Here is a 16,880-nt window from a genome sequence, read left to right as displayed (position 1 = left end):
ATTAGAATTGGAAATAGGTACAAAGTAGGACAACAAAAATGATTAGGGGTATGGAACAGCTCATAAGGAAGTGTTATTTACTCCTTCACATAACACAAGAACCAGGGGTCATCCAATGGAATTAATAGGCTGCAGGTTTAAAACAAACAAAAGGAAGTATTACTTCACATGATGCCCAGTCAACTTGTGGAACTCCTTGCCAGGGGATGTTGTGAAGGCCAAAACTATAACAGACTTCAAAAAAGAACTAGATAAGTTCATGGAGAATAGGTCCATTGATGGCTATTAGCCATCAGGGTCGCTACCCCATGCTGTGAGTGTCCCTAGTCTCTGTTTGACAGAAGCTGGGAGTAGACAATAGGGGATGGATCACTCAGTGATTGCCTGTTCTGTTGATTCCCTCTGAAACATCCTGCATTGGCCACTGTCGGAAGACAGGATACTGGGCTAGATGGACCATTGGTCTGAATCAGTATGGCAATTCTTATGTTCTAGACTTCACCTATGGCCATCACAACTTTAGTTCAAGTCAGTTTGCTCTCCAGTGAAACACCTGATGAGCAGGAGGATCCTTATTCTGCTTTGGGTCCTCTTCATGCTGAACTGGTGGTTCTACCCCAACAATGTCCAGAAGTGAATACCATTCTTGACTCCATCACTGACCATGGCACTGGTCACAGACATATTGGGGATAGACTGGAGAGTTCATCTGGACTATCGGCAGATACAAGGGACCTGGTCCCCAGAAGACATTGGGCTATGTACAACTGTCTTAGAACTGGGACCATTAGACTGCTATGTGTGGCATTCCCCCTGTCCTGAGACACCCAGTAGCATAGCTGCTAACAGACAATATGTTGGCAATCCACTACATAAACAAGCATGGGACACCCACTTGTAGAGAAACAATCAAGCTGTGGAAATCATTTCTCCTGCATGGCATAACATTCCAATCAACTTCTCCATCTCCCTCCCAGTGCCTCCCACCCGCTGTGATCAGCTGCTCCACGGTGTGCGGGAGGAGCGGAGATGGGGCGGAACTGGGTGGGAAGAGGTGGGACGGGTAAGGTTGCCAATTCTCTAATCGCAAAAAACTGAACACTCTTGCCCCATCCCACCCCACCCCTTCCCCAAGGCCCCGCCCCTTCCCCACTCCTTCTCTGAGGCCACGCCCCTGCTTACTCCATCCCCCCCCCGTCACTTGTTCTCCCCCACCCTCATTCACTCGCTCTTTTTCACCAGGCCGGGGCAGTTGGTTGGGGTGTACTGGGGGAGGTAAGGGCTCTGGCTGGGGGGTATGGGCTCTGGGGTGGGGCCGGGGATGAGGAGTCTGGGCTGGGGCTGAAGGGTTTGGAGTGTGGGAGGGAGTGCCAAGCTGGGGCAGGGGTTTGGAGTTCAGGCTGGGAAATTGGGTGCATGAGAGAGCTCAGGGTTGGGGTAGGGGATTGGGGTGCGGGCTCTGGGAGGGAGTTTGGTGTGGGAAGAGGCTGAGGCAAGGGTTTGAGGTGCGGGAGGGGCTGCGGGTTCTGGGAGGGAGTTTGGGTGCAGGAGGCGGCTCAGGGAGTTCGGGGTTCAGGATCCAGGTGATGCTTACCTCAGCCGGCTCTCAGGAAGCTGCCAACATGTCCCTCGACTCTTAGGCAGAGGCACGGCCAGGCGGGTCTGTGTGCTGCCTCTGCCCATAGGTGCCACCCCCGCACTCCCATTGGCCACAGTTCCTGGTCAATGGGAGCTGTGGAGCTGGTGTTTTGGGTGGGGGCAGCACGTGGCACCCCCCCGGCACCATTTAGGGGCCACAGGGACATTTCAGCGCTTCTGGGGAGCTGTGCTGAGCCAGGTAGGGATCCTGCCAGCCCCGCACCAACCGAACTTTTAATGGCCCAGTCAGTGATGCTGACTGGAGCCACCAGTGTCCCTTTTTGACCCGGTATTCAAGTAGAAAACTGGACACCTAGCAACTCTAGGTGAGGGCAGGAAGAGGTGGGCTGGGGCCTTGGGGGAAGGGTTGGAGTTGGGGCGGAACCTGGGGTGGGGTGGGGATGGGGTGGAGGTAGGGGCTTGGGAGACGGAATGTAGTGGGGGCAGGGCCTGGGGCGAGGTGGGATTGAGCACTCCTGGGTAAAGGAAAAAGCCAGCGTGTGTGTGTACAGTTATGGAATATGTAAAGATATATTTGACTCCTCTGCTCTAATGAACTTGTGTCCTGCAAGGTTAGTGAGTATTTTGTAAGGTCCTAAAGCTCTCCTAAAAATCAAATTGAAACACGTGTTGTGATTTTTTTTGTCACAAACTCACTTTTATAATCATTGGATCTTTTGTCTATTAATTTCTAAAATTTTCACTTGAGTCCCAAGAACCTGAATATATATTACTTTATTTGAGTAAGCACATGCTTTTAGGGAGCACATATTTCCAAGAGGTGGTGTTTTTTTGGATGAGTACTAGAAATGCAGCCTTTGGAATCTATTGTAATATGAATGTTTTACTACTGTTGCTACTAATACAATGAGGACCTGACTAGATGTAGTCACTAAACATCTCATGGAACATTAACTGCAGAGTCTTGGCGAAATTCAGCTGCGGTTATTAAATTATACCATCCTACATTCAACCTGCAGTTTTAATTGGATATTATGTTCTCCCTCACTTCCTGTCCTAAAGCGTTGTGTGGAATTGGTGTGCATTATTCAATAACTGATGAGTTCCCACTGCATATCTTATTTGTAAAATGCTTTGGCATTGAAGATACAGACCAGGGATTGTCTCTTTTGCACAGCACCTAATCCTACTGGGGCCTTTGGGTGCTACCACAATATAAATATTCACCACTACCGTTAATATATGTGTGTTATTTACAGCCAAGATTTCCAACCTGAACTATGCGCCCACATTCTGAAAATTCAGTGTCTCAAGTTGGGAATTCAAAAATGTGGGTACCTAATATTATAAGCCATTTTTAAAAAAAATCCTGCCCTACAGTTTTGTATTTAAAAATTAAATTGGAAAAATATTATAAAACTTACTTACTCTTCCCTCCCTCCAACCCTCCTGCCAACATAAGCAAAAGTTGTGTAAAATATTCTTAGAGATAGAAAGTTACCGTTTCACTAAAATAATTCCTAGGGCCTATAAAGGATAACTATATTATGTGGTCTCAAAACTAATCTGAGTTTGGAGACTTTGTGTATATGTAACATTACATACCTGCACATAGAGACAAATACACAATGTAACCCTTTCTGGGCTTAAATGTATAAAATGAATGTCCAATAGTGACAATGGCAGGTCATGTTGTTTAAAATAATGCTACCATAAAATTGCAGAGAGCCATGTGATCTGTCTTTCTATAGATACAATTGAGAGTCCTGGTGAAAAGGTCCAAGTTGCGCTGTGAGAGTTAGTAGCTGCTTTTATCATCTGCATGAAAATGGTAACTTAATTTCCCCAATACTATTTTCTCCCTACTGTTACTCACACCTTCTTGTCAACTGTCTGTAATGGGCTACTCTCTTACCACTTCAAAGGTTATTTTTCCTTCCTTGGTATCTTGCTGTTAATTGAGTTATCTCGTTAGACTGACCTCACACTTGGTAAAGCAACCCCCATCCTTTCATGTATTTATACCTGCTCCTGTATTTTTCACTTCATGCATCTGATGAAGTGGGTTCTAGCCCAAAAAAGTTTATGCTCAAATAAATTTGTTAGTCTCTAAGGTGCCACAAGGACTCCTCGTTGTTTTTGATGAAAATGGAAGTTTTCCAGTACTTCTGGATAGACGTTAGTGGCATGAAATATAGTCTAGTGTTGACATCAGAGGCAGAAATATTTGGATGCTATGCAAGAATTTGAAAAGCTATTATTTTAATTACGGAAACTTCTGGTGCTCAGGCAAACTGTTGCATAATTTTTCAAAAAAATCTTAATTCAACTTTCTCTAATAAGAATACTTTATTTCAATAGAAATCCTTTTTGATCTTATATGACATCTATCAGTAGGGAGTTGATCTTGGTTATTACTCATTTTTCAAGTTCATCCATGCTTGATCTGGCTTGATATTAATAGGAAATAATCATAAAAAAAAGAAGTCATAACATGTTTTGCTACAAGCGTAATCTTTTACATTGGTGAAGCACAGTAGTGTTGGGTTTTTTTTGAGTGATTGTCCACATGCATTCTACTCCTGATGCGTATGCACCCCCATGCATAGGAGATTGGAATTTTTTTGAATAGCAATGTATGTTGGGGCTGCAGCTACACCCTGCATGTGGAGTGGTCAAGATAATTGTCAGTTCCTTGTTACTACCTGTGGTTGAGGCATCTCTGCGCACTGAGGAGTTCTTTCCTTACACATGTATTAGTTGTAGTTCATGTTCCAGATATAATTAGTATAGTTAAATTTCTATTTTTAAGTCTGTTGGCAGAAAAAGAAAAGTAGGAAAAAGCCTTCATGTCTGGGAGGTGCCCCAACACTGGACCCCCTTGGACATGGCAGAGGCAAAATCTCCAGGAGTCAAATCCTGTCCTTTCTGCAATGCAGCTATACCTGTCTGTGGTGTTTGTAGCATTGTTGGAGCTGTGTTGGTTCCAGGATATAAGAGTTAATGTAGGTGAAGTAATATCTTTTTTGTACCAACTTCTGATTGTAGAAGGGACAAGCTTTTGGGCTCCACAGAGTTCTTCCTCAAGTCTGGAGACAGTAACCAGAGTGTTTGACTAAATACACGTGGACAGATTATATAAAACATGCTGTAGGACACCACTTAAAATGAAGTGGGCGTGTAATGGTTAGCAGGCAGTAGGGTGTGTTCCAAATTGTTGTAATGATCCATAAACCAGTGTCTCTGTTAAGTCCAGTCCAGCAGAGTTATGAATTTAAGTTCCCAGGCTCATCTTTTGAAGGTGTTGTGCAGGTTTTGTTTAAGGATGAGGACTGAGAGATCAGATACAGAGTGATTGCTTTATGAAATGCGTTCATCCATGGGTGATAGTGTTTTTGTCCATTATCTTTTTTCTGTGAGAGTTCATTCAAGAGCATAGTGATTGTCTGGTTTTACACACACAGTAGTTGTTGGGGCATTTGATGCCACAGGATGAGGTGATAGGCATGTGTAGGACCCAGGAATCTTGAAAGGTGTATTTGGGGGAGGATATTGATCATCATAGCAGTGGAGATATGTGTACAGGTTTTGCATTTGTTGTTCTGTCATCTGGTGCTACTTTGAGTTGGTGTGTCCTGGTCTATGGAAAGCTTGCTTCTGAAGATGAGTTTGGCGAGGTTGGTGGTTGTTAGGTGGTTCTGTTCTTCCTCTGTTCAACAGCAATAACTTTTGTGCAGAATGGAAGTATTAAGTAATGAAATTAGCATGTAATTGATTTTCACTGAGGTACAGTATTGCGGATCTAATATACCGTTATAAATCCTCCCTCTGAATGGCTTTAAGTTACAAGTTACTTGGGAGGATAAATAGTCTGTTTATAAATGACTAAACAAAGAGACACTCCGCCATGTCTGTTAGTATCAGTTTTGATGTATATTTGAGTGATTCAAACAGTAAATACATTACAATAAACCAGTTTAAAAAAAGTTAATTTTGTTGAACTATTGTGATGACAATATTGAATTTTGTTTCTATGAGAAGTATTTAAAATAAAAAAGCTCTACTTACATCTATTAATAAAATTATTAAGGGATGAATACTCCAACTGAATTTGTGCTGTGTAAGCAGCTGGAGTTGGCCAGAGGAGAATGCCTCTCTGTGCTGCTTCAGAGGTGGGGGAGGTCTTTGTCCAAGCCAGCAGGAGAAAGAAGACCCTTGACTGGGGCTGGGTGGCTCTGAATCAGAGAGTCCTCCTCAACTACATTTTAATATAACTGGCATGTTGTGGAGAATAAAGGCCTTCCTAATCGTGTATTGTGGCCAGCTGCATGGAAAGGCATATATATTCACTTTTAACTGAAGGATGTTCTAACCAGATTTCTGCACCAACTCTTAAATCTTTTATGTGCCAAATTCACATTTCTTATTGACTGAAAGTTTGGTATCCAATCATATACTACTATTCTGTATGTAGTATACTTAAGACATCTACTGAAAGCCCATACAGTTAATTTAATACTAAACATCTTCTGATATCTAAGTGAGTTTTGTTGGATATCTTCCCCATAAAATAGGCTTGCCACATTTTCAGCCATACACAGGGCCGGCTCCAGACCCCAGCGTGCCAAGCGCGCGCTTGGGGCGGCATGCCGTGGGGGGCGCTCTGCCTGTCGCCTGGGAGGGTGGCAGGCAGCTCCAGTGGACCTCCTGCAGGCATGCCTGTGGAGGGTCCGGTGGTCCCGTGGCTCCGGTAGACCTCCCGCAGGCGTGCCTGCGGATGCTCCACCGGAGCCGCGGGACCAGCGGACCCTCCGCAGGCACGTCTGCAGAAGGTCCACCGGAGCCACGGGACCGGCGACCGCCAGAGTGCCCCCCGCGGCGTGCCGCCGTGCTTGGGGCGGTGAAATTCCTAGAGCCGCCCCATGCCATACATTATTATTGTCTATTAATATGAATGAACTACTGAATATATTCTATTTAAATCAGATATTTTTAAGACAGTGATATGAAAAAAGTGTAATGCTTTGTGGAACAATGAGACTTTTTTGTGAATTTTTGAACAGTGTATTGTTTAAGCAATAAACAAGATTTACTTAGAATGAATTAATAATCCAGAGGTATCTGTTTTATATAAATAATCTTGCATCTCTTAAGCAATAACCCTGAGAGAAATGCAGGGTTGTTCCTCAGCATAATGACTAGTTGGGCAGAGCACTTGATGAAGGAGGAAAAAGGAACTTGTGGTTAAAACACTAGACTGGGATTCAGGGTATGGGGGGGTTTCATTTTTGGCTCTCCCAAAGATTTCCTGGGTTATACTGGGTATATCACTTAGGCTATGTCTACACTGTGTCACAGGGCGGACTACAGAGGTATAAAATGCAGAGCATACCAAAGCATTGTGTTCTGACTGCCCCATGTGGATACTGCTAGCTCGAACAAAAGAGTACCTAGTTTGCATCAATATGATCCTGTTTGAAAGAGGAATATTTCCCCCATGTTTTCTGTCTACTGAGCCTTTGTTTTTATGTGCCACTACTGCTTTTGCCTGCATTTATGTTATCCATTTTTTCCTGGCAGTTAATGACTAGAACAATAGCCAGAGGGAAAACTTTATTCTGAGTGCCTTATTAGGTCTTTAATTGTTGATCAGATACCACACAATAGAGCTGACTTTAAGCAAACAGAATCATGTAGGTTTTTAACAGAACAGAAGCATATGGATTTCTTCAGCTTTCAGCAAGACAGAACAAATGAGTTGAAAACTGTATTGTTACCAAATATAAGAGATGGTGGGGAAATCACTGTTAGCTCCACTCTGAATGCAATATGAAACTATTGATCTTAGGCCAAAAAAAAAGAAAAAAAGCATTGTTGTAGTTGACTGTTGACTAATTGTTTCATGTCCCTTTCATTCTGCTTTATAGAAAATATCACCTTGGGTAGGTTTGCGCAAGATCAACATCTCCTACTGGGGATGGGATGACATGTCTCCTTTCACAAATACGACACTGCAATGGCTTCCTGGAGAACCAAATGACTCTGGCTTCTGTGCATATCTAGAAAGAGCAGAGGTGTCAGGGCTGAAAGCGAATCCATGCACCGCTAAGGCAGATGGTCTTGTCTGTGAAAAACCTGTTGGTGAGCAATCTCCCATACCAAAATGCTGCTGTTAAAATGGTTGAACAGTCCGTTTGGCATTTTTGTTTTGTACAGAAGGAATGTGGGAAAAATTCTTGTAAATAAATGCAGGAAGGTTTTGCTTTTAATGTTTAAAAGCAAGTGAAGCTTTTAATCTTGGAAAGCAAATGAAATTCTCAAAAGTAACACACTTTTCTTTGAGAGTTACCCCACCTGGCATAGTCCGCATCATACCAGCTACATCAGTGAGTTCCAAGGCAGAATTACTGCTCTGATATTGGAGTTTTGTATATAAAAGTTGCTGTTCAGCTTTTGTGTTCAACAAAGCTGATGCTGCTAAAGCATGTTTCATTTATGAATCTTGCTGATTATCCATTTAAATTAATAAAACAGAAGTTTAACTAAAACAGAGTTATTTTAGCCATCTTTTGTCAGTTTTTAAAGAACCCAGTTACCCCTTCCCATTATGGAAGCAGAAGGTAGTTGGAGGCTCTTTTAACAGTGTGTATAAACCTATGCTGAGAAGTTAGGAGACAAGTGGTTAACAGTCATCCTTGGGTAAGCAAATGTTTGCAAACTAACAGGACTGGTCTACCTGTGGTGAATTACCTGCACCACTCTTACTTTATAAGAAGGATGAACTGTTGTGAATTCTAGTTAGAAAGACATATAAGAAGGACATTGTAATTAATAAGGAGACCAAGAATTTTTCTCTCTCTTTCTCTGAGAATCTATGGAGAGATAAAACATACTGTACTTCATGATTTTGCTTTTGCAGTAAATCACACCACATTGATGTCTAATCTCTAAGATCCCGATACAAATGCTTATGCAGATACTTAATGGGAAGCACATGAGTAGTTCTGTTGTTTTCAGTGGGACTGCTCGCGTGTTTTAAAATTGAGGATTGGGACATAAGTGTGCAGACACTCTCCTGGAGGTGCTGCAGTGTTGACTAGCTTGTCACAGATCCCAAATTGCTAATGCTTATATTGAGATTCAAAATTTCCTTGTGACCGAGGTTTTTCTTTATTTTACAAGAAAAAAAGTCCAAAAATGTGAGTGAATTAATGTATTTACTACCACTGAGAAGGGTGGCCAAGTGGTTTGAGTCACAGGTTGGGAAACAGGACCTACTAAATTCTAAACCTGATTCTCCCACTGACTCCCTGGCGATGGTCTTGAGCAAATCACTTGACTAAGTTGCCTTCTCTGAATCTGTTTCTCCATCTATCAAATGCAGATTATAATATCTACCTGAGGATTAATTATATAAAAATTGTAAAGTGATAAAAGGCAGAGTATCCACAAATAGTAATATTGTTGGTACATAAATGTTAATGTTTAGTTTAAAGGAGATATTTGCATAAAAACTAATTCATTGTGTTTAGAAGTTTTTTTTGTTTTTTTTTTAAAAGCTCTCTAGAGGATACAGAAAAACATTGCAGACACTTACCTAATAGTTAATATTAAAACCTTCTTCTAGCCCTGTCCTTCATGAAAAGGAGGAAAAGTCCCCAAGTTGTCTAAGATGATTGGTGACAGTGTAATGTGTGGTCATATGAGACTCTGTAGATCAGGGGTTCTCAAACTTCATTGCACCGTGACCACCTTCTGAAAACAAAAGTTACTTCACAACCCCAGGTGGGGGGACTGAAGTCTGAGCCGCACCTCCCCAGGGAGGGGGAGCCAAAGCCCAAGGGCTTCAGCCCCACGTAGTGGGCCTGTAACCTGAGCCCTGCCACCCGGGGCTGACGCCTTTGGGCTTTGGCTTCAGCCCTGGCCCGGGCGGTGGGGATTGGGCTTTGGCTCCGGGCCCAGCTATTTTAATGCCAGCCCTGGCAACCCCATTAAAATGAGGTTGTGATCCACTTTGGGGTCCCTACCCACAGTTTGAGAACCGCTGCTGTACAGAGAGCTCACTTAACCCTTTGGAAAGGAAGTAAATATAATTCCGCATTTTTCATATGAACAATGCTCTCATTTTGTGCAGATGGTTAAAATTTACAGGTTGTCCTAATAGGATGAACAAGGTTTGTAGAGATGAAAGTGATCCTAATGTATCTTCTTTCTGTTGTTGTCTTTTTTTCCCTTCCTTTTGAGTTTGCCAATGTAGTAGAAAGCCTTGTGTACAAAGTAACATAAAAGGCATTTAAAAGTATTTAATTTTTTGTTGTGCATTCATATATAAAGAAGCATTTTGCTGTCAACATTCTCAAAGTTGTTAACTTTCATAAATAAAACATGCATTCCAACAATCCTCTGGCTGTCTTATGCACAACTTGTAGTATTTCAAATAGCAGTGTAATTACAAAGTAAATTTGCATTTTGTTGCTACTGCTGACTGAGTCTGTTTCCTATTGTTTCTGTTTCTCATGCTGCTGTTTTGTAGTAATAGATATTGTAATCTGTTATATTTCTCTCTATCAAAGAATAAACAGATGTGGCATGGTGCGATGACGTGTTAAATAACTGAAGAATGCAGATGACAAACTGTTAGAGTATTTTCCAAGTTTAGCATCAGAATCTCCATCTGTTATTGATGCCAATTTTATTTGCTATTGAACTGTTTCAGCAGATATGGAGGTTAAGAAAATTCAGGGCTTCTGGGATTCCATTTTTGAGTTCCATCACATTTTTTAAAATTGTTTTACAGTAAAAGATTGTTTATGATTATAGCAAGCTGTGGCTCAAATTTATGCATAGCGAGACAAAGCCTGAAGTCCTTACTCAGTTTTTACCTGTCTTTACTCTCTCAAATCATTGGGAGTTTTTGCCTTATTAAGGGCTGAGGAAGGACTTGAGGATTAAGCTTATTTTGTATAAAGCTGTTTATATATAATCAATAATCCACAAAGTACATAATAGCTGTGTGGGTTTAGTTAACATTTATTACAGGAATGCTGTGCAAATTCCTTTTATAATTGAAACGTATTACTCTACCAATATTTTTATGTACTGGTCTTAGTTAAGAATTACTATACTCATATTGATGCACGTTACAGCTTTATTTGTAATAAAGAGATAATGCAACATAAAAACATACAAGTAATTTTTATTGAGAATATAACTTTTCAGAGATTACACATACCACGACTAAGATAAGCAAAATATTGTCTTCAGTAAAAACCTCTTATATATTAAATAACATTTCCCTTATTTTCTCTTTCAATTTGTATTGAGTGCTACTGTATACACCAGAGGGCAGATGTTCATTTGGCAACTCTCACTTTCAGATAAGAGACAGAATGTTTAAGGGAAAATATATCACTAGTGAAGTAAATAACTGTGGTTTATGGTTATTCACTAGTTAACTAATGAGCAACAGAACAAGAAGGTCATAGATTGCTACACTGTAGCAAGGCATAAGCTGGTCCCCTCTGGTTTCTGCCCCTGCTTCCCTCGCAGATCAGTCATGGATGCCTCAGGTTGATGCAAACACTAGTGCTCTTTATTTATAGCTGTTTCCCACCACCACCTTACTATCTATGTACAGGTTTTCCACAGCCAAACTTTGCCAGCAGCAGACTAGAGGGCCTTACCTCTCTCTGTGCCTGGCCTTTCTTTTCCCCCCTCGTACTCTGGCTTCCTTCCTGACAGCCTTTATAGCCCCTGGCTAATTAGGCTGGCAGCATTTCTCCTTGCCAGGCAGGTACAGGGCTCTTCAACCTGCCCCAATTCATTCCCCTTGACTGGGGGCTGATTAAGCCCTCCTTACTCAGCACCCTGTCATACACACCTATTACAGTAGCTGCAGTCATATTATATGTAATGCATGTGCTCATAACTACACTGCCATTATTGAACAATGAATACTAAATTTACAAATGCAGTATATAAGTAAAATTCTTATAATCACTTTTAAATGAAGTCTTTTGGAGATGTAATGTGACTTAAGATGACTACACAAAGGAGTATTGAGAACAGTAGGGTAATTTTTGTAAAAAAAAAAATAAAAAATAAAAAAAATTGTATTTGCATACTGTACCGTGAGTCTGACTGAAATTGTTCACAAATAAACCAGCAGACAATCACTTTTATTTTAACAGTCTTTTTAATATTACATAATGTTAAGATAATAGGGATTGAATTTGTGTTAAATTAATAAACTCTTTCTGCTTTTTTCTAGTTAGTCCTAATCAAAATGCTAGACCCTGCAAAAAAACATGTTCCCTGAGAACAACATGTTCCAACTGCACGAGCAATGGCATGGAGTGTATGTGGTGTAGCAGTACAAAACGATGCGTTGACTCCAATGCCTATATAATCTCCTTTCCATATGGACAGTGCCTAGAGTGGCAAACTGCTACCTGCTCTCGTAAGTATGTTAATGAATGAACACTGTTAACTATAACATGATTATTTTTTCTACCTTTATAGAGGCACAAACATTTGAGTAAGTTTCACTAGATACAGAAAAGAAAGAACAGATCATTTCAGCTGTCATCATAGCCCATTAATATCAGCAATGGATAATTTGTTTCATATTTTATGGATGCAGATAGTATAAATAAGTTTTGACAGAGGGAATACTCTTTAGATTTTGAGAAGAGCCAATACATAGTTTATTAATTCAATATAAAGACAAATATATTCCTATTTGCACTTTATTTACATGAATAGAAACATTACAAATTAATCACAGTGTGTTGGGCAGTATTTTCCAATGCGTGGGGTCATTCCCTGGTCGGAGGAGAGACTCCAAGGATGGGATGGGCAGCAGGGTTGCAGCACGGTCATGATTGGTTTCATTTTCCTAATGGGCGACAGTTTTCAAAAGTTTCAGAAACAGTGGTGTAGGGGACAAGAAGTGAAGTGGCCTGGTACTGATTGCAGGTTAGACAATTGAGAGTGTTATGATGATTGGGGAGAACTGGGAGAGGACAGTGTCTGGACTGTATTCAGGGCCTGGTGGTTGGTGGCATGGGTGTTCTGGCCACAAAATAAACTATATGTATGATAGCATGAGAGGTCATTGTGAGTGAGACTGCAGATAATTGGATGATTGCATTCCTCATACTGGCAAGCATTTTCTGATGGGTGCAATTAATCTCTCTTGATATATCAAGACATGACATAGAGCAAGTGACATATAAGGAGAAATTTTCCTGAATCCCTTTTGGCAGGGTTCAAGACATTGGACATCAGACGGACCTTGTTTCAGAGTTGTGGCTAGATTATTTTTCTGTTCCATCAGACCCTACATACATACATACATCCTTCCCCATGAACCCCAGAGGACAATGGTAAGGTAAAAGGTGGTGTGCTTGGTCTATGATAAGGGCCATTGATTTCATCTCAATTGAAGGTTGAAGCTTGAATGTTCTGCATGTAGTTGGCTACTCTGTGCTTATGTGTTACATGGGAGGAGAGAGACAAAAAGATCGGAAAATAGGTGAGGAAAGGCACAGGTGGTCTATCAGCTAACAGTAGGGCCAAGGACACTGGGATCTGCAGAAAAGCCTGCACCCCCAATTTAATTGGAGTTCTTTCATTATCATTCATCTTCATAGTATATAGTGAGCATATTGTGTGCCTGAGCTGGTACATTTCATTGACAATTTTGTGAAGTTGAAATAATATTATTAAAGCAGGAAATGGGCTAGGAAAGAGGTGGGAGCCAGTGCAGGAGGCAAAGGGCCTCCACATAAGAGATACTGGTCTCCAATCTCCAGCCATTTGGGAGGGGCAAGTAGGCCTTGCTATGGAAGACTTAATAGGAAACTGCAGTAATGTGCACTTGGTTATCACTTACCAGTGAGTGGCCTGATGATAATGCTGTAAATATGCAAAATTTAAAACATTCCATTATCTAGACACTTCTGTCTTACAGCAGTCCAGGAAAATAATTTTTTTCTTTTAAAAGAAGAAATTTAATTAAAATCCATAAGCCAGTGACTGAAAATTCAGAAGTAAAATTGACATCACTAATATTGAAAAAGTTGTACCTTTGTTTTAAAAATGGCACGAGTTATGAGTGAAAAGTCAGTCTTGACCTCACACTTCCTGTTTTTTGTTGGTTTGTGTCACAATTTATATATTATTCAAGTGGATTTTTTTCTTTGCATTTATCTGAAAGCCATACCACTTCTGTTTGTGCAGGGACAACAAAAGCACTGTGTTTAATTTAGTTGTCATTCGAGGCAGGTCTAAAAATTTTATATTAAATAAACATAATGTTATTTGCCATATGTCAGTTCAATATCATATAGAAGTAGCTTTCTCTGAAATTGTGTTTTCTATCTAGCCAATAAAAAAAAATTCAATTTCCATAAGAAGACATTTTATTGGACTTAAAGTATTTGAAAGTTTGAATGTAAAACAAGAAAATTAATATCTAAATCAGACCTTGTTGAGAACCTTTGTTTTCAGTCTAATTAAAATTCAGGTGGGTAGATTATTTAATATTACTGCTAAAAGGTGTATTTTAATGAGATATTAATATAAATAAGTTTATTCACTTGTTAAAATATTATTTTAGTTAATCTTGTTGCTTGTTTGTTCACAGAAAGGTATGTATCAATAGCTTAACAAAAGAAAAGCATTCACGCTTTATTACTTTTGTCATGACTCATAGATGAATATTTCAACATTTTTATCTGTTGTGTACCAGTAGGCTACTTGACACACTCATTCATGGTTTAAACGACAGAAAATATCACACAGAATGAGTGGATATGAGAAATGCATATTTATTTTCACAGCTTGGAAAAGAAATTAAGAGCCCTGTTTTTTATTGATGACATTTAGTCATTTTAAGAACTGCTTGGCAGAAAATTTCATTCCACTCATCACCACCACTTCAAGCCATTACAATTTGAGAATGGATTGCTGGTGGCAAATACTCATAACCCACCAATAAATGTCAAGAGAAGAGTTCCTCCTCCTTGAATATAAATCTTCTTTTCCTACCTGCAGTACCATTTTCAGTTTTACAAATTACTACACCTACATAGAACGTCTCAGGTTTTTCATTGTTGGCTCCTTCCTTCTCTCCCAGAGAACCCGAACCCCCAAGGGCAGCCTTTGGGCATGGTGGTTCTTGTTCTGTGCTGCCCCCCTAATGGAATCCTGAAAGTGGATCATCTGTTATTCCTGCATGGACTTAAGCATTTATTAGAGTCTGGTGTTCTATAGATTTCTCTTCCTGCATTAAGGATAAAGGGGGGGAGAGGCATTCTGGCAGCCCTTTCTCTGAGGGGGAAAAACCCCTTCCATTGGGGTCAGTGGGACATGCAGGCTTACCAGTTTGACCCTGGAGAGGTAAAGGGCAGCTACCTGTCTTCTCCATAGATAATATATAATTCTGTCCTTGTATTTATATCACTACTTCACTGAAGTTTGTGAATTGAAAAAACACTGGATGTCTGCCAACAAATTTATGGCCAGCTTTTTAGTCTTTCTCCCCCAGACAGTGAACACTACTTTTTCTACTGTCAGTAATGATTTGAAATGTATTCATTTAATATTAGTGGAGTGTGGCGCCATCCCTTAATAGTTGCCTTTGCATCACTTTTAGCATTCCTGCTGATTTCAGAGGACACTGTATCCTCTTAATGTCAGTGATGGCAAAATAAACCAACATCCACAAAAATAAACTTGGCTTAAACTGCAGAGTCTCCTTAAAAAGAGGTCCCTGAAAAACATACATTTGTACAGGAATTACTTCTGAAACCATGTTCACAGAAGGGTCCTGTGAAACAATATGTCAGTCTTCTCTAGAAATTTTGTAGTATTATTTAATATTTATAATGGATTTCTGCTTCTATGTTTATTTCCCACCAACTCCCAACCTTTCTGTGTCTCATTCACCTGTCTTCTCCTGCCTGACACCTTCATTGCAAACTCTGCCTTCCATGTTGCTTGTGTGTACAGTACCTAGTGTGGTGGACAATCAATCCTTGATTGAGTTCCAGGCCCTACTCTAATAGAAATATTAATGATAATATATTAATATAGCATCCAGAGGCCCCAATAGGGATTGTAACTACATTGTACTTAGCACTGTAGCTATACACAAATACTGAGTCACTCCCCTGAATAGATTAGTTTTAGAAGATTATTAATCTTAGAAGATAAGTATATAATTTTATGTACATATTTCCAGACAAAAACTATGTTAAAATGGAGTTAGTTAATAAAAATATATTTTATATTATACACACAAAATTTAAAATGGAGGGTAATATACATTGCAGGGATGTTGTAGTTACCCCAAAACTAAGCATTGTAAACTAGGAAATTCAGAGTTAAGCTTAAACTTAAAAGAAATCCAAACATGTTAAAGTATGGAAATGCACAGTTAGGGTGCACATACAACTGTATCTCTGCCCAATAGTGACACACAATGCAATAACTACAGGATTATGATTAGGGCAGTTTAGTGTTTGTGGACCGAGACTAGAAGAATTTTTTTTTTAAAGATGCATTTGATTCTTTTCCACCTCAGATCATGAGGAGGTAAAAATCCTCCAAAATAATGAGATCCCAGGAATACCGGAAACATTGTATTTTTCATAACTGAAGGTTTATTTGTCAGCAGAGGCTGGTGTCAAAATCTTTTCCTTCAGAGAAACTCATGAGGAGCTGTCTTCTTTTAAATGTCTACAACTTCCCATTGTTCTCACTGGGTACACTCTTTCAAAATGGTCATTGCCTCCCATTACTTACAATGAGAGTGAAGCCAGTAGCCATGTTTAAGAGCAGTCATACTACAAATACTAAAAAATAATAAGCAATCAGTGGTCTCAATCCTCTTGAAATCAATAGGAGGTGACACCCTTTTGAAAGAGGGCAGTTCCATTTAGAATTCTCTATAATATAACCTTATACTTGTTGAAGGAGAAATTTTTAGCTATGAAGAAACATGGAAAAAATTGTGATTAGCCATTGTTTTCAAATATAGGCAATTTTTAGTGTTAAGGGAAACTGAAGCATTTATGTTTCATAGTTAAGAAAGTTCAGGACCAAAAAAAATATTCTGATGCTCCACCTAATTCATTAAAAGATCCATTTTAAAAATGAATTTTAACTCATAGACCAATTAACCAACTTACTTGTGAAATTCATTCTGCACTTCAAGTGCTTCAAGTGTTGTATACTCTGTATTCATATATAAGAAAGTGGGTGTATTCCTACTT

At 39.9% G+C, this 16,880-nt stretch overlaps 1 protein-coding gene across 6 annotated transcripts in view; it reads left to right on the top strand.

Moving 5' to 3' along the window:
- The window catches only part of ATRNL1 (attractin like 1), a 948,738-nt gene that overhangs the window by 276,672 nt on the left and 655,186 nt on the right, over positions 1-16,880 (top strand). For all 6 annotated transcript variants that reach the window (XM_045024151.1, XM_045024152.1, XM_045024153.1 and 3 more), the window contains exons 16-17: positions 7,527-7,740; positions 11,870-12,058. In XM_045024151.1, coding sequence (XP_044880086.1) covers positions 7,527-7,740; positions 11,870-12,058 — 403 coding nt within the window. The remainder of the gene's footprint in view (positions 1-7,526; positions 7,741-11,869; positions 12,059-16,880) is intronic.

The sequence above is a fragment of the Mauremys mutica genome, chromosome 7 (genome assembly GCF_020497125.1).
Source record: "Mauremys mutica isolate MM-2020 ecotype Southern chromosome 7, ASM2049712v1, whole genome shotgun sequence".
Lineage (NCBI taxonomy): Eukaryota > Metazoa > Chordata > Testudines > Geoemydidae > Mauremys > Mauremys mutica.
The sequence above is the reverse complement of the archived record's forward strand: the minus strand, read 5'-3'. Positions and strand labels throughout refer to the sequence as shown.